The 27,351-nt window shown below is 51.0% G+C and overlaps 2 protein-coding genes across 2 annotated transcripts; one reads left to right on the forward strand and one right to left on the reverse strand.

The window, feature by feature from the left end:
* Positions 1–12,684: 12,684 nt before the first annotated feature.
* On the forward strand, positions 12,685–15,137 carry GH1 (growth hormone 1; the record flags this gene model as incomplete). The annotated part of the gene is given in 7 exon segments (XM_084862341.1): positions 12,685–12,861; positions 12,865–12,894; positions 12,896–12,914; positions 13,217–13,377; positions 14,045–14,161; positions 14,514–14,675; positions 14,937–15,137. Coding segments are annotated over 7 exon segments (867 nt in total).
* A 4,096-nt stretch (positions 15,138–19,233) lies between these two features.
* LOC311610411 (intercellular adhesion molecule 5-like) lies at positions 19,234–26,791 on the reverse strand. The gene is made up of 8 exons (XM_084861616.1): positions 26,535–26,791; positions 24,571–24,670; positions 23,154–23,411; positions 21,995–22,315; positions 21,489–21,767; positions 20,535–20,804; positions 19,651–19,893; positions 19,234–19,496 (listed from the first exon to the last, which is right to left on the reverse strand). Exons 2-8 carry the CDS (start codon positions 24,623–24,625, stop codon positions 19,285–19,287), a joined length of 1,638 nt encoding a protein of 545 aa, XP_084717742.1. The 5' UTR covers positions 24,626–24,670; positions 26,535–26,791; the 3' UTR covers positions 19,234–19,284.
* Between the last annotated feature and the right edge of the window lie 560 nt (positions 26,792–27,351).

Here is a 27,351-nt window from a genome sequence, read left to right on the forward strand (position 1 = left end):
ACAGGGCCTTGGCTTTACCGAAAAGCAGCTTCATACCTTTGAGTCACTGAGCTTCCCTAGCGCTTTGAAGTGTTGTTGGCGGAGAGTCACTGGAGCAGCGAGGCCTGCCGGCTCCGCCAGACACGCCCCCTCCAGGGCATCTGCCTTCCGGGCACCGATGAGCAGCCCTCCCTGGTCTGTTTTTCTGTTTTGAGGGGCCGTCACGTCTGACTTAGGCGGCGGAAACAAAGGTGGGAAGGAATCTTGGCTGAGGGCAGGGAATTGAGCAGGTGCTGTTTGTGTTTTCAAACTATCCGACAGCAAAAGTGGCTTTGTTTTTCTCCTTTCCGTGGGTGTGCGGTTTGTAGCACGCAGGCAGGTTTGTCTCACCACCACCACCACCGAGATTCAGAGCGTGAACCGAAGTCTTTTACTGCCCCCCCCCCCCAATATTGACAAATTGAGCACCGCCTAACACCAATGCAATTTCACTGAGCACCTCCAAGCCCCTTAACATGGTCTTTTTTTTTTTTTTAAGGCTTTTTCTTTTTCTTTTCTTTTTTAAATATATTTTATTGATTTTTTTTTTACAGAGAGGAAGGGAGTGGGATAGAGAGTTAGAAGCATCAATGAGAGAGAATCATCGATCAGCTGCCTCTTGCACACCCAGGTACATGCCCTTGACCGGAATCGAACCCGGGACCTTGTAGTCCGCAGGCCGATGCTCTATCCACTGAGCCAAACCGGTTTCGGCCCTTTACATGATCTTGCTCAGCGTTCCCTGGGAGGGCTGTCCTCGGGGTCAGTTTCCCTTCGCTCACAGGCCCCAGAGCCCCCAGGCCCCGCTCCTCCCTGGCGGGCCGCGGGCCCAGCTGGCGTGCTCCAGGAGCCCGGCGTTGGCCGGGCCGCTGCTTGGCCCTCGCCCTCCCAGAATGCAGCCCTGACGGTGGGCACATGCCCCACTGCCCGCTGGGGGAATCCAGCCGGGTCCCTGGGGCCCTGGGGCCCTGGGGCAAGCGCAGGCTGCTTCCTCCTTCGCGCACTCGGCTTCCGGCCCTCTCGCTGCAGGTGCTACGAGGCCTGGGCCCCTCGGACGGGGGTTTGGGTGTTTTTCCAGCAGATTGGAGGTGAGAGAAAAACAAAACAAAACGCGAAGAGCCGCCCGTCTGGGTGTCACTGGCAGGGAGGGTGGGTCCCGGGCAGGAGTGGGGCCCCGGGGTCCTCTGTGAAGGGCCTCCACGGCCGTCTGGGCACACAGGGCGCGGGCGCCGGATCCTGCCCCGCATGCCCGGCTCTCCTCGGGCGACCTCAGTCGCTGATCCAGGCTCATGGCGATGACCTGCCCGCCTGGGTCCCTGCTGCTCGCCCGCACCTGGCGATGGCCCTTAGGGACCCGCCGGGGACTCAGCTGTAAACACACACAACCACCACCTCCAGCACCACAGACCTCCCACCGGAGCCCCTCGCTGGCCTTTCCTGGGAAACGCAACAAACATTAAACCCCAGGGTCAGAGTAGTTTGGGAAAACACATTTCAGTGGATCCTAATGCAAATTTCAAAGGAAGAGAAAGAGAGACACTAACACCCCTTTCTCACGAGGCCCGAGTGGGAGGGCTGGCCCCTCGCGAGGTCCTGCTTAGGGCTCACGTCCTGAGCGTTGTGGGTCCGGGTGGACTGTGTGTGCACTGGGATCAGCATCCACACGCCCGCCTGGTGTCTGGTTTTTTCCATTTTAACGTTTTCGCGTGCGGATTGCCGTGCATTGCAAGATCCTGCTCTTGGTTTTTCTTTTGTTTGTTTGTTTTTACTTGTCATTTTGAATCACTGCACTATGCGGAGGACATGGAGACACAGCGTGGCCTGCCTTGTCCTTCCTGGCCGGGTGGATAGCTGAGCTCCTTCCTTCTAACCATTCAGTCCACGCAGTGGATGCTGGCCGAGTTCCTGAGCCTGGGACCGTGCCAGCTGCAGTCCCCCCCCTACTCCCCCAGACTGTTCTCTCACCCCTCTATCTTGGCCATTTCCTTCATGGCAGTTTTCCCTATGGGAAATGTCTATGTGGGTTTTACCGTTCTGTATGTATTCGTTTGCTATTGTCTCTCTTCCCATAGCGTAGACTGCATTCCAGCGGGAAAAGGATCCTGCCTGCTGTTCTCTAGGCATGCATGCATGTCCATCTGCCTGGCACAGTGTCTGGCATATGGAAGGAGCAACAACTGCTTGTTGAATCAGCTTGTACATGAATAAGAGAATGAATGAATGAATGAATGAATGGATGGAAGGCATGAATCCACCTCAAAGAGCCTACAGTCCCCTAAGGGGATACGACGTCCACACATAGCCACAAATAAGGGAAAAGGAGCCGAGTTATTTCCAGCTGAGATCGCCGATCAGGAAAGCACCCGGGCTTCCCACAGCTGCTGGACACACCTTGGCTCTCATCCCTTCTTCTTCTGCCAGCCTGTCTCCCCGGGGAACAATCCATCCAGGGGACACGACTCAGAAGCCCAGGCCTGCAGCTGGCTGTGCGCTTCCAGGTTGTCCCGAGATCCTGGGCCAGTTGTAAACAACACCCTCCACGGCCCGGCCTCCATGCCCGAGGCCTCTGGCGGGCCACAGGCCCGCTGAGATAAGGGAAGTGAAAGCTCGATGCACACTGAAACGTGCAACGCACACGTGAGGGATGAGGTGGCGCAGCTCATTAAATCACGCTCCGGCGGGTTGTTTTTCTGCCACTTTTCTTGTCGCCTCTGGACCTCGCGCTGGGCTGCAGGTCCTGTGGTTCCTTTGCCCCCACCTGCCTTGACCATCTGCGCGGAGACGAGACGCCGCCCTGCTAGCTCTGCCCGGGCCAGGCAGCACCACCGTCTTTCCCGGATGAGCTTCTGAGGAGCTGGCGCAGAGGGAACCCCGGGCCCTGGGCAGCCGTCACCCAGGAGCGGGAGGCTCGGGCCACACCGCTGTCTCTCTCTGCGCCTCCCCCCTCCTCCACCCAGCACAGCGCCTGGCACATGGTGGGCGCTCAGGAAGGTTGATCTCCTTCCTCATCTCCTGGATGAGCCCACGGGAGCCCCCGCATGATATTCTCTAAGGACTCTGGCTCAGTGCCCTGAGCACGGCGTTCAGACCCAGGCTCGAAGCAGGGAGGATCAAGTGGTTCCGGGCATCATCCCAGACTCTGGCCTCGAGGTGTTGGGAGCCAGCAGAGTTGAGGCAAGCAACCCAGTCTTAAGGAAATAGAATTAAGTTCCTTCTAGCAGAAGTTATGTGGTGCCCTGAGGGCTTGGCCAGAAGATAAGATAACTTGCAGCTTAATATCTTCCTGCTTAGCATCTTCCTGCCACTTCCCCTTCCTGATCCTCCCCCCTAGATAGCCCAGCCTTGAAATGTTGCACCTTGGAATGTCACACCGCCCCTGGCAGTTAGCCAATCCTGTGTTGCCAGGTACCAAAGACCCCCCTGCATAGGCAACCCTGCCCCCCTTTGTTTCTGCTGTATAAATACAGCCATTTCAGAGAATAAAAATCGGAGCTTGATCAGAACCTTGTCTTGCTCCCATTCTTTCGCGTTCCTGGTTTGCCTCATTCTCTTAGGTGGTTCCTGCGGGGCCCCGTTGTTGTCCCGCAGGCCGGGACAAAATGGCGCCCAACGTGGGGCGCTCCTGAGGACCGCTGACGAGAACATCTACCGGAGAAGCCCTGGCCAGGCACCCCCCAGAGTCGCCGCAAGGACCCGCGAGTGAAGACTCGGCATTGGATCGCCACGGTCACACCCGCCGTGAGACAGATCGGAGTAAAGGTAGGTAGATGATTTTTCAAACAAGATTTCAGAACATTTCACCCCTTTTTTGCTCGATTGTAATTATTGGTTCTCTCGGTCGATTCCTTTCTGTCCACTAATAAGCACTCACTTGCCAATCTGGGGAAGAGTGAAAGGTACCCACTTTGGCTGTGAGAACTCCGAATCACTTGAACTAGTACCGTCTCCCGGTTTTTTTGGCGAGAATTCTCTCCAATTAGATCTACTCTTAAAACCTTGAGCTTGCTTTGAACAAAAGGTCGTCCAACCTCACAGACTCAACCACGGGGAGATCTGCGCGCCTGAGGAGGGCAAACGGGGTCTCCCTGTCTGTGAGGATCCGTGTAGGCGGATTATACCTACCGACTGTTTCACGCAAGCAAGGGAGTAAAGGGTAGAGTCGAAAAGAGAGTAATTCCGCCTGAATTCCTGGGTTGACGAGAAAATTCAAGCTGACCCAGCACGGGGTTTATACGTCCCGGAGGCTTACGTGGAGAAGGAATCTCTTAGAGAGCCATCCAATCGACCGATAATGGGGAATTCTCTAAGTTGTCATGAAATGTTCCTTGACGGTGTCAAGATTTCCCTCAGAACGCGAGGAGTAAGGGTTAAGAAAAAAGAATCTTAGAAAACGGACTCAGGGAGTCCCCTCAGGCACGAGGAATTAAGGCTAGAAAAAAAAAAGGATCTTAGAAATGAAAGTGCTCTTTAGAGTGAATGTTGAAGTCTATGTGATCACAAAATAATGTTGTTTTTTGTTGAAATTAGAATCTTAGTATACGTATGGAATTTAAAATCTATAAGTGGAACTCCACTGCTGAAACTACCTCTGACTTAATGCCTTGTTTAAAAATTATAAGAAAACTCACAGGGAAATGCAAATCTTGGCCAAATTGGGTATTAATTATTATTTCAGAAATCCAAAGGAAAAAAAAAATTTGAGATCTGTCTATCTTTAAAGCATGAAAAGAAATTCAGCCATATCTGTTGCTGATGCTTCCCCTGAAGTAAGCAGAATGTGGGGGAAGGGAGAGACATGAGGTGATCCAATGTAGAAGCCCGCTCTCCTAGTATATTAAATTAACAATTTCCTTTCTTGCCATAAAAAAGTTTTAAAAATTTAGAAATGCGTCTGGGATATCTGTGCACGTGTAAGGAGTAAGCTAGTATAAGACTAAATGCGCGCACGTCCGATTTCGGATATTAGATAAGTCTTGAACTAGCCTTAACTTTTTACAAGGGCTACAGAAATGAAAAACCCAGAACTGATTCTTTTTCCTGAGAAAAACAGCTAAAAAATCTTCCTGAAAGAAATTCAAGCTAATTCCAGCAACAAGATTCGCATTTCCATAATAAAGAATAGTTTTCAAAATGCTAGTGAACCTTATTAAAAAGTTAACTTTTAAGGCCTTCAAGAAAATAAGTAAATTTGTCTCTGACATAGAATTTATCCAAAGTAAATACTTTAAAGATCTAAGTCACGTGTCAAACACAAGGCCCGCGGGCCAAATCTAGCCCGCCAGGCCTTGCAATGTGGCCCGCACCGCGCTGTCATCACTGCACTCTGCTGTCAGTTTATGACCTTGTCAGTTTATGACTGTTCAGTAAACCATTCGGCCCGCGATTTAGGCTAGATTTTAGATTTTGGCCCCTTCTCTGATTGAGTTCGACACCCCTAATCTAAGTAATCCAGATAACTGGCTACATCCTTTGTTGAGGGAGAAAAGGGTAAAGGCCCTTCCCCCAGCAGACAGTTAAGATAGTATCCTGCCAGTAGCCATCTTAAAGAATGTGACAGTCGAATAAACAAAACCTAGTTTCCCAGAATCACTGGCAAATAAAAATTAAAGTTCTAATTTGCCTCATAAAATCCTAGAGGACAGAATTGAATCTATTGATTGATTATGTCTTGTATTTTTCTTAGAAATATAAAGTGTTAGTTGGTCCGAAGGTTGTGGGTTATTGTTAAGCTGACTAACATGAAGTGTTATTAATCTAAGAACTACTAAATATATTTGACTTGCCAGCTTTAAAAATTCAAAGTTCAAATTAAATTAGGAGAAATTATAATAGAGTTGTAATGATTAGGTACTTAAAGCATAAAAACTTATTTTTAAGATATTTCCTCTAATAATTAGGAATTCAAAATAAATTGCTTATTAATGATCTAATTAAAAAAGGATTAATTCTGTGATCTCCACCAAAAATGTTTTCTATACAAATACTAGTCTAAATCTAATTGATATCTTTAAGATGTAGATATTTATTTGATGATTTTTTCCATGTTGGAATTTCAAGGCCTTAACAGAGATAATTCTTGGAAAGCTCCAAGGGCCCGGAGTAATACAAGAAATTTATTTTCTCTTCTTATAGGAAAACTTTTTAAAACAGATCTAATATACTTAAAATTGCATGGAAAGCCTTATCAAATGAAAATTAATAGATATATATTAAATATTATGAAGGTTTTCACCTGTGGGAAAGGCAAGGACAATATATTTCTTAAATATAGCCAAATTTTTCAACAGTAATAAAATTTCAAGAAAGATAAAAGCCATGCTTTTGAATCAGACCAATAAAATCTTTGCCATTATTTTTTTAAATTAAAAATACCTATTTAAGTTACTTTATAAATTAGCTTTTACAATATAATCAATGTCATATAAATTAAGTTACATGAGAAGCCAATGTTTTATAAATAATTGAATCCTAACTGTATATTGCCGCCTACATTTTAATCAAGCTAAAAGCAAGGCAACATTTGTGGCTTATGAATTCAGAAGTAAATTTGCTTTATTTTTAAAGTAAAGATACCTTGCTATGATAGCAGTCAGCATCTGTGCTGCCCAGGACAGGGCAAGGAAGGTCTGTGTACTCACCCTTCTACATAGAAGTCAAAATACTTAATATTTTATATTCTACCAGGAACCCTAGCTTAGGGGCTTAATTTATATCTAACACAGAATAGTATTAACAACCACATTAAAAGAAATTTTTTATCTCAAGTATTAACCATTTTTACAGATAGATCCAGTTCTAGAAAGGCTAGATATACTACAGCAGAGGAGCAAAGGTCCTTCAAACCTCTTGTATTTCAATAGAAATACAAGCTCTTATCTATACCTTAACAGATTTTACTACGGAGCACATCAATCTATAGTAATAGTACTTATATGGTAAATATAGCAAAAATTATTAAAACAGCTACTATAAGGCACATTGATTCAGAGGAACTTTTCATTTAATTTTCAGTCTATAAAATGTTATTTGAGAATGGCAATTTCCATATTTTATTAGAAACAATGTCCTCAGTATATTATCCAACTTCCTATACCAACCTTAGGAATAAATTCCCGAGGACTTAACCCTAATCAAGTCTGGTAAAATAAATGTCACTCAGTGGTAGAAAGAGCCATTCGTACTCTTAAGATCATTTTAAAAACAAAAAAGGAGGAGACAGATATTGTGTGTCACCTCAAGAGAAGCTCAGTCATACTTTTTATACTTTAAGAAATTTTTAAATTGTGATGCAGAAGATCGTACAGCAGGCGAAAGGCCTCCTGTGCGGTAGCCTCCACCGAGTCAGCTAGGTAGAAGGAAGTATAAACCAGGAAAGAGTTTTATCAGATTCAGTAATAATGCGGGGCTAGGAGTGGCTGTACATTCTTATACTAAGTTATCTAATCAATTAATCAACCAAATTGACTCCTTAGCTGAAGTTGTTCTACAAAATAGGAGCAGGTTAGACTTACTCAGAGCAGAGCAGGGAGAAATATGCTTAGCCCTACAGGAACGTTGCTGTTTCTACGCCAACAAGGCCGGAATCGACCGAGACAAGAAAGCGGCGGAAAGAACTGTTCGAGAACCCTCTCTGGAGCCAACTAACCGGACTTCTCCCCTACCTTCTCCCCATCCTGGGCCCCCTCATAGGTTTCTTATTAATCCTATCCTTTGGCCCCTGGGCTTTTCAGAGGTTAACAGATTTTGTAAAGAGTCTGACCGGACACCCCTTGAGTCGCCGGGCAGTATTGACTCACGAGTGAAGACTCACGAGTGAAGACTCGTTTTCCTGAAAATTCTCCCATTCTCCTTTTCAGTCTTATCAGAATCTGAGATCTTTATCTGTAGGGAAAATGTGGCAGTTTAAATAGGCTGGAGGCCTGAGAACAGAGTGCTAGACCTGCTCTCTCTTCCCTCTGCCTTTCCTAAATATTCTGGAATAATAGAAGATTTGAGGTATGGTTGTAGATTTTTGAAGGACATAGAAAGAGGGTTTGGAAGCTAATGTAGAGTGGTGAAGGTTTTTATGAAAGTTGTGCATGTGATGAGAAAGAGAAACAGGGAGAGAGGGAAGGAACAAAACAGAGACTTAAGAAAGAGACTCTGGGAGTCCGAGAGGGAAGGATTCAGACAGAAGCAGAAACAAAGATTGGAAGAGAAAGTGATATGAATGTATAAGTGTAAGTATGTATGTGAGATAGGGAGGAAGAGAGATATAAGCTAGAGACAGGAAAGGACAGAGATTAGAGAGGGAGAGAGACAGAAGGTGAGGCCAGAAGAGACAGAGACAATCTGAAAGAAAGGGAGACTTAGATTCCAAGGGTTTTTAACCTCGAGCCCTGACTAGACCAGGGCTCCTTTCAATTAAGCTCCCAAGGGTAAGCAAGAATAGAGAGACCCCCTGGGAATTCGGGCCCCAAGGAAATTCCCTAGGAGAGCATTAGAAGGTTGGTTTCACAGAGATTAAGCCACCAGCATTAAGGTATAAGTACATGGTAGTTTTTATAGAGACCTTCCCAGATTAGGTTGAAGTGTAGAATAGAAACTGCCTCTATAATAGTCAAGAAATTAACAGCATCTTGGCCAAACCCATCCAGGTACATTACCACCGTTTAACCATAGCTGACCACGAGCAAGATTATGAACTTTACCATCGCTCCCTCCCTGCGGGTACAGCATGATGACCAGAGGAATGCTTACCTACTCCTCACCAAGGAGAAAGGTATGGGTACCGATATGGGTGCAGAGCAAAGCATTGCAAGGGAAGGTCCAAAAAATTTTCCGACCCCCTCTTCCCAAGGGAAGGTCATGGGAAAATTTCGACCCCCTCTGGATTTCCCTGTGAGCATACCTGGTTTGCATAGAGGTTGGTATCAATACAAATCCAATCGGCTCTACCTCTCCTCCCCAAAAGATACCAAGAGCCGCTAACACTGGTGGGCCTGGGAAGCCCACGGGAGGAACCAGGTCACTACTCCCCCAATCGGTTAAGGCCCACCCTCAATAAGACAAAGGGAGGAGAAGTCGGGAGCCAGCAGAGTTGAGGCAAGCAACCCAGTCTTAAGGAAATAGAATTAAGTTCCTTCTAGCAGAAGTTATGTGGTGCCCTGAGGGCTTGGCCAGAAGATAAGATAACTTGCAGCTTAATATCTTCCTGCTTAGCATCTTCCTGCCACTTCCCCTTCCTGATCCTCCCCCCTAGATGGCCCAGCCTTGGAATGTTGCACCTTGGAATGTCACACCGCCCCTGGCAGTTAGCCAATCCTGTGTTGCCAGGTACCAAAGACCCCCCTGCATAGGCAACCCTGCCCCCCTTTGTTTCTGCTGTATAAATACAGCCATTTCAGAGAATAAAAATCGGAGCTTGATCAGAACCTTGTCTTGCTCCCATTCTTTCGCGTTCCTTGTTTGCCTCATTCTCTTAGGTGGTTCCTGCGGGCCCCCGTTGTTGTCCCGCAGGTCGGGACATCGAGGAAGGCAGGAGAGAGTGCCAGGGGCGAGTGTGGGTCTCCAGTGACCGAGGGGGAGCAGAGAGAGCTGCCACCAGCCCCTCCGAGACTATGCCTAAGCCCGGGGTGAGTGTAACTGTGAACAAGGAGATGGCTGTAAGCCCCACCGACTTGAACCTCGGAGTGGCTCCTGCAGCCTGAAAGAGGCCACTTTTAGATCAAGGACAGACAGGAGAGCCCTGACTGGTTTGGCTCAGTGGATAGAGCGTCGGCCTGTGGACTCAAGGGTCCCAGTTCAATTCTGGTCAAGGACATGTACCTTGGTTGCAGGCACATCCCCAGCAGGAGGCAGCTGATCGAAGTTTCTCTCTCATCGATGTTTCTAACTCTCTAACTCTCTCTCTCCTCTCTGTAAAAAATCAATAAAATATATTTAAAAAAAAAAAAGAAAGAAAGAAAGAAAGAAAGAACAGAGATGAGAGCTTCCACAGTAGGTACAGAGATCCCCAGAGATGGTCAAATCTGGAAACACGAAGGAAAACATCCTGAAATTCATGGTTTCCAAGATAAGGGAGGGGTTCCTCTGAGCCTTTCACGGTAGACCTCGGAGGTGCTGGGCCCAGGTCCCCACTGGCCACCATGCGGGGGCCGATGCTGGGCAGTCTTCGAGCCTGGGGCAGCTAGGGCTCTGGCCCCAGGTGGTGCCCCAAGAAAGGGTAGGTGACTCCCCACTGAAGGGAAAATCCTGTCTAATTCAGAGTTTCTCTTCCACTGACGATGAATCATGCCTGTGGGCCCCATCACTAAGCAGAGGAGCGGATCACCAGCGTCCACCCCACACCCTTCCGTTCCTCCCGCGGTAACCTTTCTGTAAAGTGTATCCCTGGAGGTCCCCAGGGTGCCCTGGGCCAGCCTAGTCCTGGGGTCAACAGAAGCGGGTTTGGCGAGAGGAGACGCTCTGTGTCCTGGCCAGTCCCCTCTGTGCCTGGCAGTGACCTGCCGGCTCAGCCGCTCCTCGTTGTGCCCTGCGCGTGCGGCTCCGCGCACTCCCCAGCCTGAGCTTCACGCCCTCGCACCTGGAGGGGCTGGGCTTTTCTCCCATGGTGCTCAGCTCACATACAACTTCCCCAGCATGAGCTAGAAGCCTGTGGTGAGGGGTTCCACCTCAGTGCCCCTCCCCCAGGTAACGGAGGAAGGAGCCGGGGAGGCAGAAGGCCGTGAAGAGCTCAGAGACCCTCCTCCACTTCCCACCTGGCTCCGCCCCCTTCCTCAGAGCCTCTGGCTTTGCTGCCCACTCAGGCTGATCCTGTGTGGGGACAGCTCCCACAGCCCCCCAGGCTGATCCTGTGTGGGGACAGCTCCCACAGCCCCCCAGGCTGATCCTGTGTGGGGACAGCTCCCACAGCCCCCCAGGCTGATCCGGTGTGGGGACAGCTCCCACAGTCCCCCTGCCCCCCTCCCCCCCTCCCCCCAGCCCTCCCTAGCAGATAATAAACCCAGGGCCCAGTTCAGGAAGGACGGGAGAAAAGGGAGCTCTACCTTCTGGTCCTGCGAGAGGGGGGTGGCAAAGTGCAAGCATTCACCTGGTGGTTGTGACTTTGCGAGGTTGTTTGTCAACATTATAACCAGCCACCTCTAGAAGGGTTTGCTTGCTTGCTTTCCCACAGCTCAAGGGCTAAATGTCCTCAGGCTCAGGGGCAAAAGGTTTAAAGGAAGGAGAAGGTGTTCTCTCCTGCTCTTATTCCTGGCGGGGGATTTAATGCTGGTCACCTCCAGATGCTGAGAGAGCCAGGACCCTGGGCGGCAGGAGGCTGGAGGCAGCAGCCCTCGCCTGCCCGGCCCTAGCCTAGCCTGCTGTGTGGTCTCCAACATGCGCCCTGTGTCTCTGGGCCATCCTCAGCCGGGAAATAAGGGACAGCAATCTGCCCTTTGGGAGAGAGCAGAATGAGGCAAAGGGACCCTGGTCATTCGGGGCAGGATCCCCGTGTTCAGAGGGATGTGAAGTTAAAATAACAGTGGTGCCCACCCAGTCTGCTTGGGAGAAGGGGCTTGGGATGATGCAATATTGGATATCTGCTGCCTTGGCCAAGGCATGGGTGCTCTCTGAACCTCGGTCTCTTCCTCTGTGAAATGGGCTGATAGTAACGCTTCCTTCACAAGTCAGTCGTGAGGGTCCAATGTGAGAAGGCATAGACATGCTCTTCACAATCTGATGAGCTTCATACCAATATCAAACGAAGAGAGAATGGGAGGAGACTGCCATGAGTGGAGAGAGCATCTTTCAGGGCGCTGTACCCCGAGTTCCAGCACGGGGGCCAAGCCTCAAACTCTCAAGTTCTCTTCCAACTTTGAGATTCTCTGAGGGTGACAGGGCTGCGGGAGGAAGTACTTGTGGTACCGGTCTCCTCCCTGGGTTTCCGCTTCTTAGTTTGTATCTCCGTGTAGGCCCGAAGCAGCACCCATACCTAAAGTTTCCGTCCTTTGCCCAGCCACCTGGGGGAGCCCCAACACCCAGGGGCAGGGGAAGGCAGTGTGTGGGGCCAATGCCCTCTAGTGGTCAATACTAGCACTGCATCTTGCTGCCAGCAAGACCAGGAGGTGCGATGGTCTCGCAGGGGTCCTCAAACTTTTTAAAGTGGGGGCCAGATCACGGTCCCTCAGAGAGCTGGAGGGCCGGACTATATGAACTACTAATTCCTACTGTAACACCTCGGCTGCGCTCACTGCCCAAAAAACCTGGCGGGCCGGATCAGACTCCTCTGCGGGCCGCATGTGGCCCGAGGGCCGTAGTTTGAAGACCCCTGGGAGGATTGTGATAGAGGCCAAGGCAGAATCTGGGCTGAACTGCGCCCCCAAACCCCAGAATCTATTGCTGTCTTGATCCATTTTCCAACACATACATTCTCCGCGGTGGGTTGGAGGGAACTGTGGGAGGAAGAGGACAGGACTACAGCGAGGAAGAGCTGACACAGCTCTGCAGGCACAGCCATCCTGACATAGCCCCCCTCTGGACACCTGGTGGGCAGCTTCACAGCAAAACCCTCCGTGGACTCGGACTGCTCCCTCTGCCACGCCCCCCCCCCAAAGAGAGGACAGGTTGGGCAATCTCCCGAGGTGAGACCCGGTGTGAGCAACCCTCACGCGGCCGGTGACGGTGGAGAGGGGGGAAGCCGGGGACATGACCCCAGGAGAGGAGCGGGAACAGCCTGCCAGGGAGGAGGCTCTAAATTATCCATCAGCAGAGGCCGTCAGTGGGCCTATACATAAATGCATAGAAAACACAGGCGGGCGCAGAGGGGGAGAGAGATGGGGCCAGGGTATAAAAAGGGTCCCCGAGGGACCCATTCCAGGATCCTAGGACCCAGCTCAGGGACCCGTGGACAACTCTCCCAGCTGTAATGGCTGCAGGTAGGCACCCCGAACCCCTCCCCTCCCCTGGGCTTGCTGTGCACTAGGGGGCAATACGGGAGCCCTCTAGGTGGATGGGGCACTAACCCTGGGCTTTAGGGTTTCTGAAAGAGAGCATGAGAATCTATGCCCAGACTTTTGGCCAAGTTTAAAATGTTCTCAGTCCCCGGGGGGCGGGCGGGGGGGGCGGGCGGGGGGGGCGGTTGAGGAGAAAGGAAGGGCCCCGGGCAGGGAGAGGCCTGGCTGGAGACTTAGGCTTCCTGCTCCCTGGGGCCTCACCCTCGACCTCCTTGTCTCTCTAGGCCCCCGGACCTCCCTGCTCCTGGCTTTTGCCCTCCTCTGCCTGCCCTGGCCCCAGGAGGCGGGTGCCTTCCCCACCATGTCCCTGTCCAGCATGTTTGCCAACGCCGTGCTCCGGGCCCAGCACCTGCACCAGCTGGCTGCGGACACCTACAAGGACTTTGTAAGCAACCCGGGAGGCCGGGTGGTGGGGTGGTGGGGTGGTGGGGTGGTGGGGTGGTGGGTGGTGGGGTGGTGGGGTGGTGGGTGGTGGGGTGGTGGGGTGGTGGGGTGGTGGGTGGTGGGTGGTGGGTGGTGGGGTGGTGGGGTGGTGGGTGGTGGGTGGTGGGTGGTGGGGTGATGGGGTGGTGGGGTGGTGGGGTGGTGGGTGGTGGGTGGTGGGTGGTGGGTGGTGGGGTGGAGGGGTGGTGGGGTGGTGGGTGGTGGGGTGGTGGGTGGTGGGTGGTGGGTGGTGGGGTGGTGGGGTGGTGGGTGGTGGGTGGTGGGTGGTGGGTGGTGGGGTGGTGGGGTGGTGGGTGGTGGGGTGGTGGGTGGTGGGTGGTGGGTGGTGGGGTGGTGGGTGGTGGGTGGTGGGTGGTGGGTGGTGGGGTGGTGGGTGGTGGGTGGTGGGTGGTGGGTGGTGGGTGGTGGGTGGTGGGGTGGTGGCAGGAAGAGCTGAACTCCCCGCCCCCCCCACCCCGCCCAACGTAAGGGGAGAAAGTGGGTGAGTTCAGGACGGTTTTGCCCTGGTGAGGATGCTGTCGGGTGGGCATGGCCGGAGGGGGGTTCCGGATGAAGCGATGGGGAGCACGTGCCCCGGCTCAGCCCTGGGCGAACGTTGCCTCTCGCAGGAGCGCTCCTACATCCCGGAGGGACAGAGGTACTCCCTCCAGAACGCCCAGGCTGCCTTCTGCTTCTCCGAGACCATCCCGGCCCCCACGGGCAAGGAGGAGGCCCGGCAGAAATCCGTGAGTGGCCCCGGCGCCCCGCCCGGAGCAGGGCCGCCCCCGCTGGGCCGGGCGCCTTCTCCTCGGGTGGCGGGGGTGGCGGGGGCGGCGGGGGCGGCGGGGGCGGCGGGGGGCGGCGGGGGTGGAGGAGGTGGCGGGGGTGGCGGAGGTGGCGGGGGTGGAGGAGGTGGCGGAGGTGGCGGAGGTGGCGGGGGTGGAGGAGGTGGCGGAGGTGGCGGAGGCGGCGGGGGGTGGAGGAGGTGGCGGAGGTGGCGGAGGTGGCGGGGGTGGCGGGGGCGGAGGGACGGGGGAGGCCTGCAGAGGCCGCCGCTGGCGGGGCTGCCCGGTGCCCACCGCCGCCCTCTCCCCGCAGGACTCGGAGCTGCTCCACTTCTCGCTGCTGCTCATCCAGTCCTGGCTCGGGCCCATGCAGTCCCTCAGCAGGGCCTTCGCCAGCGGCCTGCTGCTGGGCATCTCCAGCGGCATCTACGAGAAGCTGAAGGACCTGGAGGAGGGCATCCAAGCCCTGATGCGGGTGGGGACGGCGTTGTGGGTCCCCACGCTGGGGCCTGCTCGCCCGCCCCTGGGCCCGGAGCCCCGGCTGGCTCAGCTGCGGGCGCGGGGACGCACACGGGCTGGAGAAGGGAGACTGCCGCTCTCTGCAGCAGCCCAGCCTTGGCCCAGGAAACCCTCTACCTCTGAGCCCTGGGGTGGGGGCATGGGGGAGAGGGATATGGAGGGAGAGGGAGGCACAGCTGGCCAGGGCTGAGTTCCTGTCTCTCCTTCCCTTTCGCAGGAGCTGGAAGATGGCAGCTCGCACTCGGGGCTGATCCTCACGCAAACCTACGACCGGTTTGACACCAGCTTGCGGGGTGGCGACACCGTGCTCAAGAACTACGGGCTGCTCTCCTGCTTCAAGAAGGACCTGCACAAGGTGGAGACGTACCTGCGGTTCACCAAGTGCCGCCGCTTCATGGAAAGCGGCTGTGCCTTCTAGCCGCCGGGCAGCTCTGCGGCCCGCCCCAGGGCCTCCCCGACCCCGAGAGGGTCCCTCCCGCGCCCACCCCCCTTTCCCAATAAAACACATCTGCATCAGACTGTCTGAGGAGGACTCGTTCTGTGGTGAAAGGGGTGGGGGATCCGAACAGGGCAAGGGGCAGGTTGGGAGGACAACCTGCGGGAATCCTGGGGGGTTTGTTGAGAACCAGGCCACACCCAGCTGCCATCCATTGCACCAGGAGGTTGCTGGTTCTAATACTGATCAGGGCACATGCCCTGGTTGCAAGCTTGATTCCCAGCCGGGGGCGTGAAGGAGAGAGCGGATAAATGTTTCTCTCTTGTTGATGTTCCTAATGCTCTCTCCATTCCTGTCTCTGAAATCAATAAAAACATATTTACAAAACACAGACACACACACACACACACACACACACACACACACACACAAAATAGGCCGCTGCATACCTGACCAGGTTCTTCCTGAGTTAGAAGCTGACCCTTCACCCCTCTCTGTTGGACACCAGTCCACTCCCCAGGTCCGTGGTCCCTGCTTACTGAGCAGTCATAGGTCAGGGCCACCCTTAGAAAGTACCACCCACCCAGCACCCCAATCCAAAACCTAGCCCCCAAGAGTGGGAAGAAACAAAAGCATGACAGCAGTAACTATCAACAAGTGAATCTAAAAAAAATCTGATGAACAATATTAACTGGTGAATATAATAGAATCAGAGGTATGGAAGGGGAGTGAACTGATGATTCTCGGGGAAAAGGGGAGTGGGGGGTGCGGGAAGAGACTGAACATAAACTGTGCACCTATGAATGAGGACAATGGGGGTGGGGAAAGGGCAGAGGGTGTGGTGAGAACCTGGTGGAGGGGAGCAATGGGGGGGGGGGGGAAACGAGGAACATTTGTAATAATGTGAACAATAAAGATTTATTTAAAAAAAAAAAAAGCGTGACAGCTGTTAAGCACAGAAGCAAAACACCCTGGCATGTGAGAAAACAATGAGAGAAATCATAGAATTACATTTGAGCAGAAATCTGAAGGGAAATACACATTAGGCTCCACTACCCTTGGGAAATGGGAACCAGGCAAAAATGGCTTTGGACCGAAACCGATATGGCTCAGTGGATAGAGCATCGGTCTGTGGACTGAGGGATCTGATTCCAGTCAAGGGCATGTACCTTGGTTGCAGGCACATCCCCAGTGGGGAGTGTGCAGGAGGCAGCTGATGGATGATTCTCTCTCATCGATGTTTCTAACTCTCTATCCCTCTCCCTTCCTCTCTGTAAAAAATCAATAAAATATATTTTTTTAAAAAAAGAAAGAAAATGTGAGCCATCTTAAGAAGTACAGTAAAGCCTCAATTTTGTGGATCTTGATTTAACAGACTTTGAATTTAACGGACAAAATTTCCAGTCTGTATGTCTTACGTGAAGATGAACACCCTGTTCATTATAAAATGCTTTTAACCAAGATTTGCTAAAACTTTAGTTAACAGGTTATCTTTTTGTTATGAAGTCACTTATCTTTAACCAATTTTAGCGAATAGGCCCTATGTTGGGAAGAAACACTGTAGCAATTTCGCCAACAGATGTAAATGTTTTACAGAACTACAACTAGTCTGCCTATTGAAACCCAAGTCACTCATAAGCAATGTTTGACCAACGATTAGCACGTGATCACACTGCCTCTCGTGCCGAACTTGGTCCTGTTGTCACCTGGACGTGCTGGCAGGTGTTCTGAGAAGCACGAGGCCCCGCCTCAGCTGTGTGTATTTGTTCACTCAGGGTGACTGGTGAACATGCACGCATTTACTAGACCAGAGGTCGGCAAACTCATTAGTCAACAGAGCGGCAAACCGCGGCTCGAGAGCCGCAGTGTGCCGACCACTGTACTAGACTTACTTACTTATTTATTTTTTAAATCAGAATGTAAGCATTTAAAAATACACTTTTATTGATTTCAGAGAAGAAGAAGAAGAAGAGAGAGAAACATCAAGGATGAGAGAGAATCATTGATTGGCTGTCTCCTGCACACTGCACTAGACCTATTTAGCATAAATTTAAAATTACAGTAATAAGTATAGACTTTTCTGCTAATTTAAACTTTTCATTTTAATTACATAAAGATGTCTGAATAAGTAAAAGCAGGTAAACTAATTTGTCAGTTTTTTGACGTGCGCATTCAGACAACCTTCTTTATTATCTAACGACTTCTGGCTTTAACAGACACCCCCTGCCCCGAATTGGTCCGTGATATTGAGGTTTCACGGTGTTAAAAGAGTGACTGTGGCAGGAGAGGACACTACGAGTAAGACGATTCTAAAATGTCATGATAGCAATCAGCTGCAGGGGCCCACACTGTGAGGAGCACCTATCTGCTCAGTTCCTTCCGGGCATAGCTGAACCAACTCTACCCCTGACGGCTGAGAATTTTAAAGATGCTAATTTTAAAGATGATTTTGTAAAAATTTTAGAATTTAAAAAGACCTCATAGGCCATCTCTACTCTAGACTCTGATAAAAAATAAAATAAAATAAAAAACCCAATGTTCTGCTTCCGTTCAGCTCTTCAATGGGGCAGTGAATGGCAACCTCCACTGCGAGTTATAAACGCCTGGGATGTTTCCTAAACAACTTTGGTGGTAGCCTCCACTCCCTGCGATTCTGATTTGATTGGTCTGGTGAGGGATCCAGGAAAGAGTCTGTTGTTTTGGTTGATTTTTGTTTGTTTCGTTAATCCTCACCTGTGGATGTGTGGAGGTTTTTTTTTTTTATTTTTTTTAAGTTTTTTTTTTCTAAATATATTTTTATTGATATAGAGAGGGAGAGGGAAAGAGAGAGATAGAAACATCAATGATGATCGAGAATCATTGACCAGCTGCCTACTGCAAGCCCCACACCTGGGATGCAGGCCTGAGCCCTGGCGGGAATCCAATCGTGACCTCCTGGTTCATAGGTCGATGCTCAGCCATGTGGCGGGTTTTTTCCTATCGCTTTTCTAAGAGAGTGGAGGGGAAGGAGGGGGGCTTGATGTGAGAGAGACAGATTGACTGGCTGCCTCCTTCATGCACCCCCAACTGCCCAGGTAAGTGCCTTTGACCCCGGAATCGAACCCGGGACCCTTCAGTCCGCAAGCCAACGCTCTATCTACTGAGCCAAACTAGCTAGGACACCATTGCTGTTTTTATCTCTCTCCCTCTCCCTTCCTCTCTGAAATCAATAAAGATATATTTTTAATATAAATAAAATGGTAACTTTTGAAAATTCTCAGAGAGGATTAGCGACGGTGGACAGAGGCCTTGGGCGGCGCAGTCCGTAGGCAGCCTGGCCTGGCAAAGGCTGGAGCGGAGCCCGTGGAGCCCGCCCTGCAGCCTAGGACCCGCCCCGCAGCCCAGGCGCGCGGCCCCTTTAAGCGCGGTGCTGGGCGCGGGGACGCCGTTGGGGGCGCGGAAGCCGAAGCGTCCGCAGCGCCTGCCGCTGCTTCCTCCTGGGGCTCCTGGGGCACATTTCTGGGTCCCGTGGTCCGCCTTGGCCACGCCCTGCCGGTAAGCCCAGGGCCTTCGTCTCCCCGCAGGGACCATGGGTTCCCCCCGGGCACTGGCTGCGAGGGGGCGGGAGGCCTCCGGTCCAGGTCCGTCCTCTCCGCTGGCTCCCGGGCTCCCTCTGCCGGGCAAGCAGGGTCAGGGCGCTTCCTGCGGGGCTCCGGGAGGAACGTTCCCGCGGAGGCGCGGGGGGGGGGGGGGGGGGGGTCGGCTGGTTGAGAGCCGGGAGGCTGGGTGATGGGCTGTTGTTCTCCACTTAGTTAGGAGGAAACCATGATAAATGAGGTGCATTTCTGAGACATTTCTCTCTCCAGTCTGATATTTGGGAGCAAAGGGCAGTGGTAATGGAGAGGTGAGACACAGACAGCATCATCATCTTTATTTAATCTGGGGGCTGGTGAGGCGCACAGCAAGGATGGAGGGTCCTCTCTGTGAACAGACTGACAATCCTAGTGACTACAGTGACGCTGGATCGGAAAAAGGCATGGGCCCAGAGAGGCTTTCCGGGACAGCCTGACAGAGGAGGTCTCGTCCTTTCTCCTCCCCACTTTCCTCCCTTAGAAAACTCAGTGATAAAGTCACTTCAACCAAACATGTTCTATATAACAGTCACATCATGTGCGTTGCATATCTCTGCTTGGACAGCAAACTGGCCTCCCTCCTCTTGGTTCTCCTCCGTCTGCCGGTAGGGCGATTTCCTCCTCTCTATCTTGCAGGGCAGATAGTTAAAGTACAGAGCAAGGGTGAATATGCCTATTCCGAGGGCGGCGATGAGAATGACGACGACGGAGAGGATGTCTTCATTCAGTTCTGTCCAAACACAGAAGACAGAATTGGGAAGGGTCAAGGGCAAGGAGGATCACCTGCCCCGGCCCACCAAGCCCAGTTCCCGGTCTCTTCCTCCCCAGCTCACCCCCCCCGGGGACCCCCACCCTGGGCCTGGCAGCAGGGGAGCCACAGTCACCTTCAACGGTGAGAGCAATGTCCTTGCTGGCGGAGCCCAGCTGGTTGGTGGCCGTGCAGGAGTAGGTCCCAGTGTGGTCCTGGGTGGCCTTCTGTGGCGTTTGAAGGTCGAAGATCGCTCCATTCCAGGTACACACCAACGATGGGGTCGGGTTTCCCTTTGGGACACAGGCAAGCTTCTGTTCCATGCCTTCCATCCATGTTTGGTTGCCAGGGCAACCAGATTCCTCCAACCTTGGCTTGTCTGGGAGGGAAAAGAGTCCCAGAAGGAAGAGAGTTCAGTGTGCCCCTTCCCTCCTCACTGGTCATGCTCACCTCTCCCTCTAATCCAAATGCCGTGTCCCCTCCCCCCAAGGGGAGGACCGTCAGCTCCCGGCTTTGAGCCTCTCTCCTTTCCTTCCGTCCCTAGTCCCTACCGGCAAGGAGTCCGAGGTGCAGCACCAGGCATTTTCACGGACTATGACTAAACGATCTGACTGCTTCATTAGTGGTGGCTCCGGGGGCCCTGCTTCTCAGTGAGTGAGAGCGTGGGTAGTGGTGAACCAGAGGTGAGCATGTTCTATTTTTCAAAGCACAGATTTTTTAGGTGGAAATTTCCTTTCTCAGCATAAACTCGTAACTATTACTTCCTGGGTTCTCCGTCATCAGCCCCACCTGATTACTATAACTGCGCTCTCTCTTCTGTTCCCAGTTCCCTCACAATCTCCCCACCACTTTGCCGGATGTAAGGTCAGCATGGAGAGCTCTGACTTAATTTATTCTTTTGGTTTTTTAATTAGAAAAAAAAAAAGTGGGAACTCTAATAATGAAGCTGCTGGCCAAGATCTCTGGAAATGGGACAGTAATATCCCTTTCTTTGAAAAGGAAGCTAGGGCCGGTACTCACATAGGACATGGAGCTGGGCTGTGGTGGTTTTGACCAGCCGTTGACCCTGAACCTCCAAAGAGGCCTCACAGGAGAAATTCCGGCCGTCATCTTCCTCCCTGGTGGTGAGGGAGAGCCAGGCAGGCTCCCCAGGGGCAGGGAGGTCCGGGGCTCCCCGTAGTCGGAGAGTAGGGCTGGGTGACGTTAACACATGCCCTGCACAGGTCACGTTGATATCCGTCCCTGCCAGTGGGTGTAATTCTTCTATCTCCAGGACGGGTGGAGGGAAGCCTACGAGGAAAAAGACCACCACACATCTGTCTCCAGACTGGCAGCCACGTGGGCACTCTTGCTGCTGCGGGCATCCCGCGGGTAGACAGACAAGGGAAGGCTGTGGAGACTGTGACTGCTCTGGGCTGAATGGCAGGAACAGCAAGGTGCTTTGGGAATTTGAGAGCTTTTCCTACAACAAATGTGTCGTGCCCGCATTTGGCCACGTCCCTTGGCAAGGCTAGCAAGATGTCTTTTCATCCTACAGATTTCCTCCTCCCCTCATTAAACCCTCAAATGATTGTTCCTAGAAGAGTGCAAGCATTTGAGTAGAATGGCCTAAGCCAGTGGTCGGCAAACTCATTAGTCAACAGAGCGCAATATCAACAGTACAATGATTGAAATTTCTTTTGAGAGCCAAAAAAATTTTAAACTTTAACTTCTTCTAATGCCACTTCTTCAAAATAGACTCACCCAGGGCATGGTATTTTGTGGAAGAGCCACATTCAAGAGGCCAAAGAGCCGTATGAGGCTCGAGAGCCGCAGTTTGCTGACCACGGGCCTAAGCAAACAGGATAAAGGCTGGAAAGAGCTCCTGTCTCGATTCATATTTCCAATCTGCCTGCACTGATCAGGAAATCCTCAAGGCTTTACTGCAGACATTTTTAAGGGCAGAGAAGGGAAGAGAAGAAGCCGGTAACTTACTATAGACGTGCACTAGCTCTCTGGTCTTCTGTTCCATCGGACCCAGAGATACGCGGCAGGACAGCTCGTGATCACCCGTCTCCATGGCCCAAAGAGTGGCATTGGCCCATGCAGTGTCTCCCTCCCAGGAGAGGAAGGGGCTCAGCTCCTGGTCTCCCAAGAACATCTGGAACATTAACTCTCTGGCCGGGAACACTCTAGCCATCCCACAGCTCACAGTCTCTGCTGTCTCAGCCTCCATAACTGGGGAGACCCAGATTTTGGGATGCTGAGAAAATTCTGCCAACAAATGAGGACAAGAAAAGAAAGGAGGAAAGCCGTGGTAAATCACGTCACATATGACCCACGATGTGGGAAGGGAGGAGAGCAACAAGCTTAAAGCCCAAGTTGAGGTGAAGCTCACACCCTCACACCCTCATCCGAAACCTGTGGGAACTCCGTCCCAAAGGCCAAAGTAAGATAAGGACAATGAGCCTCAGATTCCTTCCACCCGAGCTCCAACTCACCAAAAGTCTGGAGCAGCTTGCTGGCGGAGCTGGAGTGGAAGAGCCCCCCGCCATGCGACCGGAGGTCCAGTTCCGCGCGGCAGGAGAAATTGCACCTGTGGTCCTCCCTTTGGGCTTTGGCAACGATGGTGACCTCCGCTCCCTGGGAGGCCACAGCCAAACTCATAAAGGTCTTTCTATGTAGTTCGTGGTTACCCTGGAGAAGGGTGAGGGTGAGGTTCTCCAGGGGTGCTACCCTGGGCACATGGCACTTCACTGTAAAGACTTCGTCCAAGGCCACCCACGCAGGCAGTAACTCCAGGATCACCTGTTCCGGGGGCTCTTTAAGACAGAAATGCAGGCTTGCTGAGAGAAGGCTACTCACCGCTCCAGAAAGAAATGGTATTGGACAGGGAGCCTCGATAGAAGGTGACTGCTACCATTAAACCATCTGATCAAAGCGTCAGACGGGACATGTTAGCCTTTGGCTCTTCTGCCCATGAAAGGAGGCTACAGCCATAACCAAGAACTGGGTACAGAGGGGCGCCTTGCTTTGAAGGATGCTGCCATTCGGAAAGCTTTTATCTCTCACTTCAGAGGTGTGAGCAGCTTCTGAGGAGCTCCTTAACATCACACAAAATCTACACCCGAGTTAACCATGCTCTTACCCCACAGTGATCACACTTATTCTTAAAGCCGCATCTTTGCCAATACGATCTGCCCACCTGAAAGACCCTTCTCACCACCTCCATCACTTCCAGTCCTAACCAGTCCGCAGGAGTGACGCTCGAGTCTCCTCTCCCGTGAACACTTCTCCAGCCCAGCCCACAGCGGCAGTCCATCTCCAGCCACAATTTACTGGGAGGATTTGTGGCAAATAATTCAGCACTCGTTTATACTTTTTTGATCATTTATAAGTGAGCATTATTAGCATATTCCCCCTGTATTTGAATGTATTCTCCAGCACAGAGGTCAGGATGCACCCTATGGTATGCTTCTAATTTAAAAGCCTACACTAAAGATAAAGAGAAGTAACTGGCTCTTACAATTCCTACAGGATGATGGAAATCTTTATTAAGAACTCTCTCCCCTAAAAGAAATTTCTGTCTGATATTTCCCTAAAGAAGGCAGTCACATTCCCCCATTCTCCTCTTCCTGCCCAGCCCTCAGCCCCACTCACGATACACGGTGATGCCCAGGCTTCTGTCCTTTTGGATCCCTGCGCAAGAGAAGAAGCACTGCAGAATGGAATTCTTGGTGACATCCTCCAGGAGAAACTCCTTCCACTGAGGCCCTCTGCCCACCTGGGTTTTCTTTAAGAAGGTCTCAATTCCACTGGGTCCTGGGTCCGGACAGTTAGTGCTGCAGTTGACCACTAGGGATTCTCCACACTTTACCAGGGCCTGATCTGGCCAAACAGAGACCTCGAATGGCCCCTCTGTGGCCCCTGAAACGATCAATCATATATGCCAAAGACTTTGGTGAAGACCACAAGACCCTCACAAACTACAGAGCCTAGTTATCTAGGAGAAGAGAATAGGAAACCTACCCTGAACGGAAACAGGGACTGGACAAAAAGACCCTAATAAACAAGTTAGGACTCTGATTCCACCATCATTCCCTCCACTCATCATCTTTCTTGGGATGTGATTTCCCCATTAGTGTCACTGTGGACACTATGGGATTGCTAAAAAACTATGCCCAAGGAGCCATTCTCTTCCTAAATTTTCAGAAATCTTTGAAGCTCTCAGGTTTGGCGGCTGAAGACCCAATTGGCTGCTGGGATTATTAGACCCCTAAAAAAGAGCTTTGTTATATCTCACAGAAGTGTTTCTCTCAAACCATATGGCCTGAAAATGACCGTCACCAGAATCACCTGGAATGCTTGTAAAACTACAAATTCTAGCTCCACCTCAGACTGAATGGTTAAAAACGCGTGAAGGTGGGACCTGGAAAAATGCAGGTGAACAAAACAAGCACTCCTGGTGACCCTTATGCACAGTGGATTATGAGAATCACTAGTTTCTAAATGTGACTCCCAGGGGCACTCATTTTCCATGGAACTTTTCACCTCAAAGTGAGGCTGGTTCCATTTTGCTCTGGTGCTAAAGCAACAGGTATTTTTGAATGCGTAAGAGGTTATCTGCTAGAGAAATCTCAGGTGCAATGAGAAAGATCTCGCTCAGGTAAATTTTAAATGTCTGATGAAAGCTTTCCCACAGTCCCCTTTAGCTACTCCAAGCCCACCTACTTCATCTCCCAGGCACCAGTCCCCTCTGGGAATTGGCACTCTCGTGGCAATGTTACCCACTAAGGCTCAGTTCCTTTCTAAACATTCAGAGAACTCACTCCTCATAACTGAGCTATGGGTCCTATCCTATCCAAGTCCTGTTGTGGCTCTTCATGACACAAAGGGTGACAACAAAGAAGTAAAAATATTTTTAAGAGCAGAAAAGTAGGACAGCGCTGGCTTATCCCAATATAGCCAAAGGCACCAAGGAGTAGGAATTTCTCCTGAGTCCAGGGGGCAGGAGTGTTGCCCTGTTCAGGACTTCCTATCCTTTTCTGGCTAAAGAAACTTTCCCACAGAGCCTCACCTGGGGAAGAGATCAAAGCCAGCAGGGCCCAGACACCAAACAGTAGCATTTCCATCCTTATGAGGAAGGCCAACAGCTGGAGAGAATGAGAAGAGCAATGCTGGAGCAAGTGACAAAAAAAAAAAAAAAAAAAAAAAAAAAAAAAGATACCGAAAATTATTCTTTGGCATTTTTTAAAGCCAGCTCCTTTCCTGAAACCTTACATAGTTTGGAGAAACTGCAGCAAGAGTATCAGTGGTGTGGGTGATATTAAAAGATACATCTTGCTTGTATTTTGGGTTGCTTTATACATATTGATATTTACATATAGCCAAAAGACGCAGGAAAATAATAGGGACTATTAGATTAAGTGCAAGTCCTGTATAAGCTTGTATCGAACTTGTCTGTTTACACGTTTGCTTCTATTTGAATCAACAGAAGGCTGTTGTTATGGAAACATGAAAAACAAGGTGTAGAGGGATAAAATTTGATGGTGTCTATCTAGCACTGTCCTGCAGACGGTGACCCTGAAGCTAGAAAGTGGTCCCCCAGAGCCCCAGCCTCTGATGTAAGGGAGAAATGTTTCCGCAGGCCTCTTTCTTCATGATCTCTCTGAAACATCCCTCAAGATAATCCGTCTTTTCCTGATCTGCTTCCATGTTCACCAATGGGTTACTACTTGGGCTGAGTTAAATGTAAAGTGTCCACTTCTCTTTTCTCCACCAAACCATACTAAGCTTTTCCTTTCAAAACCTCATTCAAGCTCATTTCTTCTGAGAAAGGTTTCTTGACTGACCCTGTCCAACTTCACAATCCCTCACTTATTCGTGTCATCTGTGCCTCACTTTATGCAAAGCATGAGTCCTTAAAGCTATGGATATTTAACATTCCAGATAGAAGATGTTTAGGGAGTATGGTTTTCACTGGAAGTGGGGGTTAGAGGTTATGCTTGCATATTGGTTTTACTTAAAAGTGTATGTTACAGATCAATCAAAATAGCAGCATCTTACATAAGATTTAGAAAATATCAATTGTTCATATTGAAGGACACAGGAAAATGGCCTTCCCACTGTTTCAAGGGCACACATCACATTAGTTAGCTGTATAATTCTTTTAATGTCAGTCACATTAACTCGTACGTTGCAGAATGCCAATTAATGTTTTTTGTTTTTGTTTTTTTTATTTTTGGCACTATTAGAATCCTGATGAACTTTTTAATTCCTTGACATAAAGTGCTCCCCTCATAACACATACTCCAAGCTAGGCATTCACTGCTGACCTAACAGACACGTTCTCAATCACAGCTTATCTAGTAATTGCTGACATTTAGAAAACACATACTGTGCTCCAGACACTGGCCTGCTTTACTTTAATCACCCCCACTTTTACAGGTGAGATGGAGGCTAAGAGAAGTAAAATAACTTATTCCAAATCACACAGCTGCTTAAGAGGGTAAGCCAGAATTCAAACCCAGGCAATGTTCTGAGTGCTTCACTGTTTCTCTATATTCTATGAACAATTTTGAATAGAGGCTCATCTAAGAGCTCCCTGACTGCAGGCCTAGGAGGACAGGGCCGTGTGTGTGTGTGTGTGTGTGTGTGTGTGTGTGTGTGTGTGATGGATCTAGTTAAACAACTATAAATGAACCAGCCAGCCAGTCAGGATATTTACAAATACTTGTGGGAGGGCCTGCGCCCACCATTTGGCTTCATAGAGCAGAAGGCCAGTTCTTGCTCCAAAGGAGTTTCCTCTCAGGGGTGGCTCTCACGCTCTTAGCCCCGCAGACCGTTAAGGCTTTTAAAGGGAATGGTATTTAAAACATTAAAAAAAAAAAATACGTGGGGGGAAAAAGACAAGTGCTCCTTGGGGTTTCCAGCCCACTCAAGTGTGAGGAGGCGAAGCTGGCCATGAGGCCAGATCGCTATAGATCCACGAGGAGACACCGGCATAAACCCGAGCAGACAAAACCAAGCCTAAATCCTCACTGAGGGCCGCTCCTCGCCGCTCCCGCCGCTCGTCGGGTCGTTCGGTCAACTCGGTCAGCTCACCGGCCTCGCACGCCTCGCCCGCAGCGCGCTCTGCTACCGCCACGCTCAGACCGTTTGGTCGCTCGAGGAGGCACCACCAGGCGGGGGCGCGCGAGGACGCTCCTGATCTGCCTAGAAACTCGTGACGTAACGCGGAATCTTAGCAAGGGTTGGCTGAAGCAAGTGAAGCGAGCAGGAAGCTAAAACGAGAGGAGGGGTGCGTGAGGAAGATCAAGGTAGGTAAGTTAGGGTCCTGCTTGTGTCCTGCTAGGCAGAGAAAGCCTATTTTTTATTCTCAACTAAATAGAAATTAAAACAAAGGGAAAGGGTTTGTTGCAGAACATAATGGCTCTATCAGTAAAACATGGGGTTGTCTTCCCCCGTGCTTTTTCATCTCGTGGTACGGCCTGAAGACGCGAGCCGTTTGGCGCGGGAGTGGGCTGCGCGCGCAGCCGCCTTCCCGCCTGGGGCCGAGGAGCGTGTTTGGCGTTGGACCTCGATTCCTCGCCGGCTCAGGATCCTACCCGGACCTCTCTGGGTGAGCCGAGAGATGGATTTGGCAAGACTCTCTGCCAGGATCCGAAAAGTCACTTTAGTGTGCCACCTTCACATACAAGTCCCAGGCTTGAGCAAACTAGACTTTTCTCATTTCCTACCAAACGTGCCTGTGTTCTTGCTTCCCCAACCAGGAGGGAGCAATGAGAGTCGGAGAGAGTAAATCCACCTGTTTCATCTCTCCACCCTACCCCTCTCCTAAGGCTCCATGTCAAATGTC

Source organism: Pipistrellus hanaki (genome assembly GCF_964339955.1).
Source record: "Pipistrellus hanaki genome assembly, chromosome: 16".
Classification (NCBI taxonomy): Eukaryota; Metazoa; Chordata; class Mammalia; order Chiroptera; family Vespertilionidae; genus Pipistrellus; species Pipistrellus hanaki.

Coding starts and splice junctions, on each gene's coding strand:
- LOC311610411 (XM_084861616.1), bottom strand. CDS start 24,625: ATGGAAATGCTACTGTTTGGTGTCTGGGCCCTGCTGGCTTTGATCTCT. Junction 22,316..23,153: donor CCTGGGCATCACCGTGTATC/GTGAGTGGGGCT, acceptor TCTGTCTTAAAG/AGCCCCCGGAACAGGTGATC. Junction 19,497..19,650: donor CATTGCTCTCACCGTTGAAG/GTGACTGTGGCT, acceptor GTGTTTGGACAG/AACTGAATGAAGACATCCTC.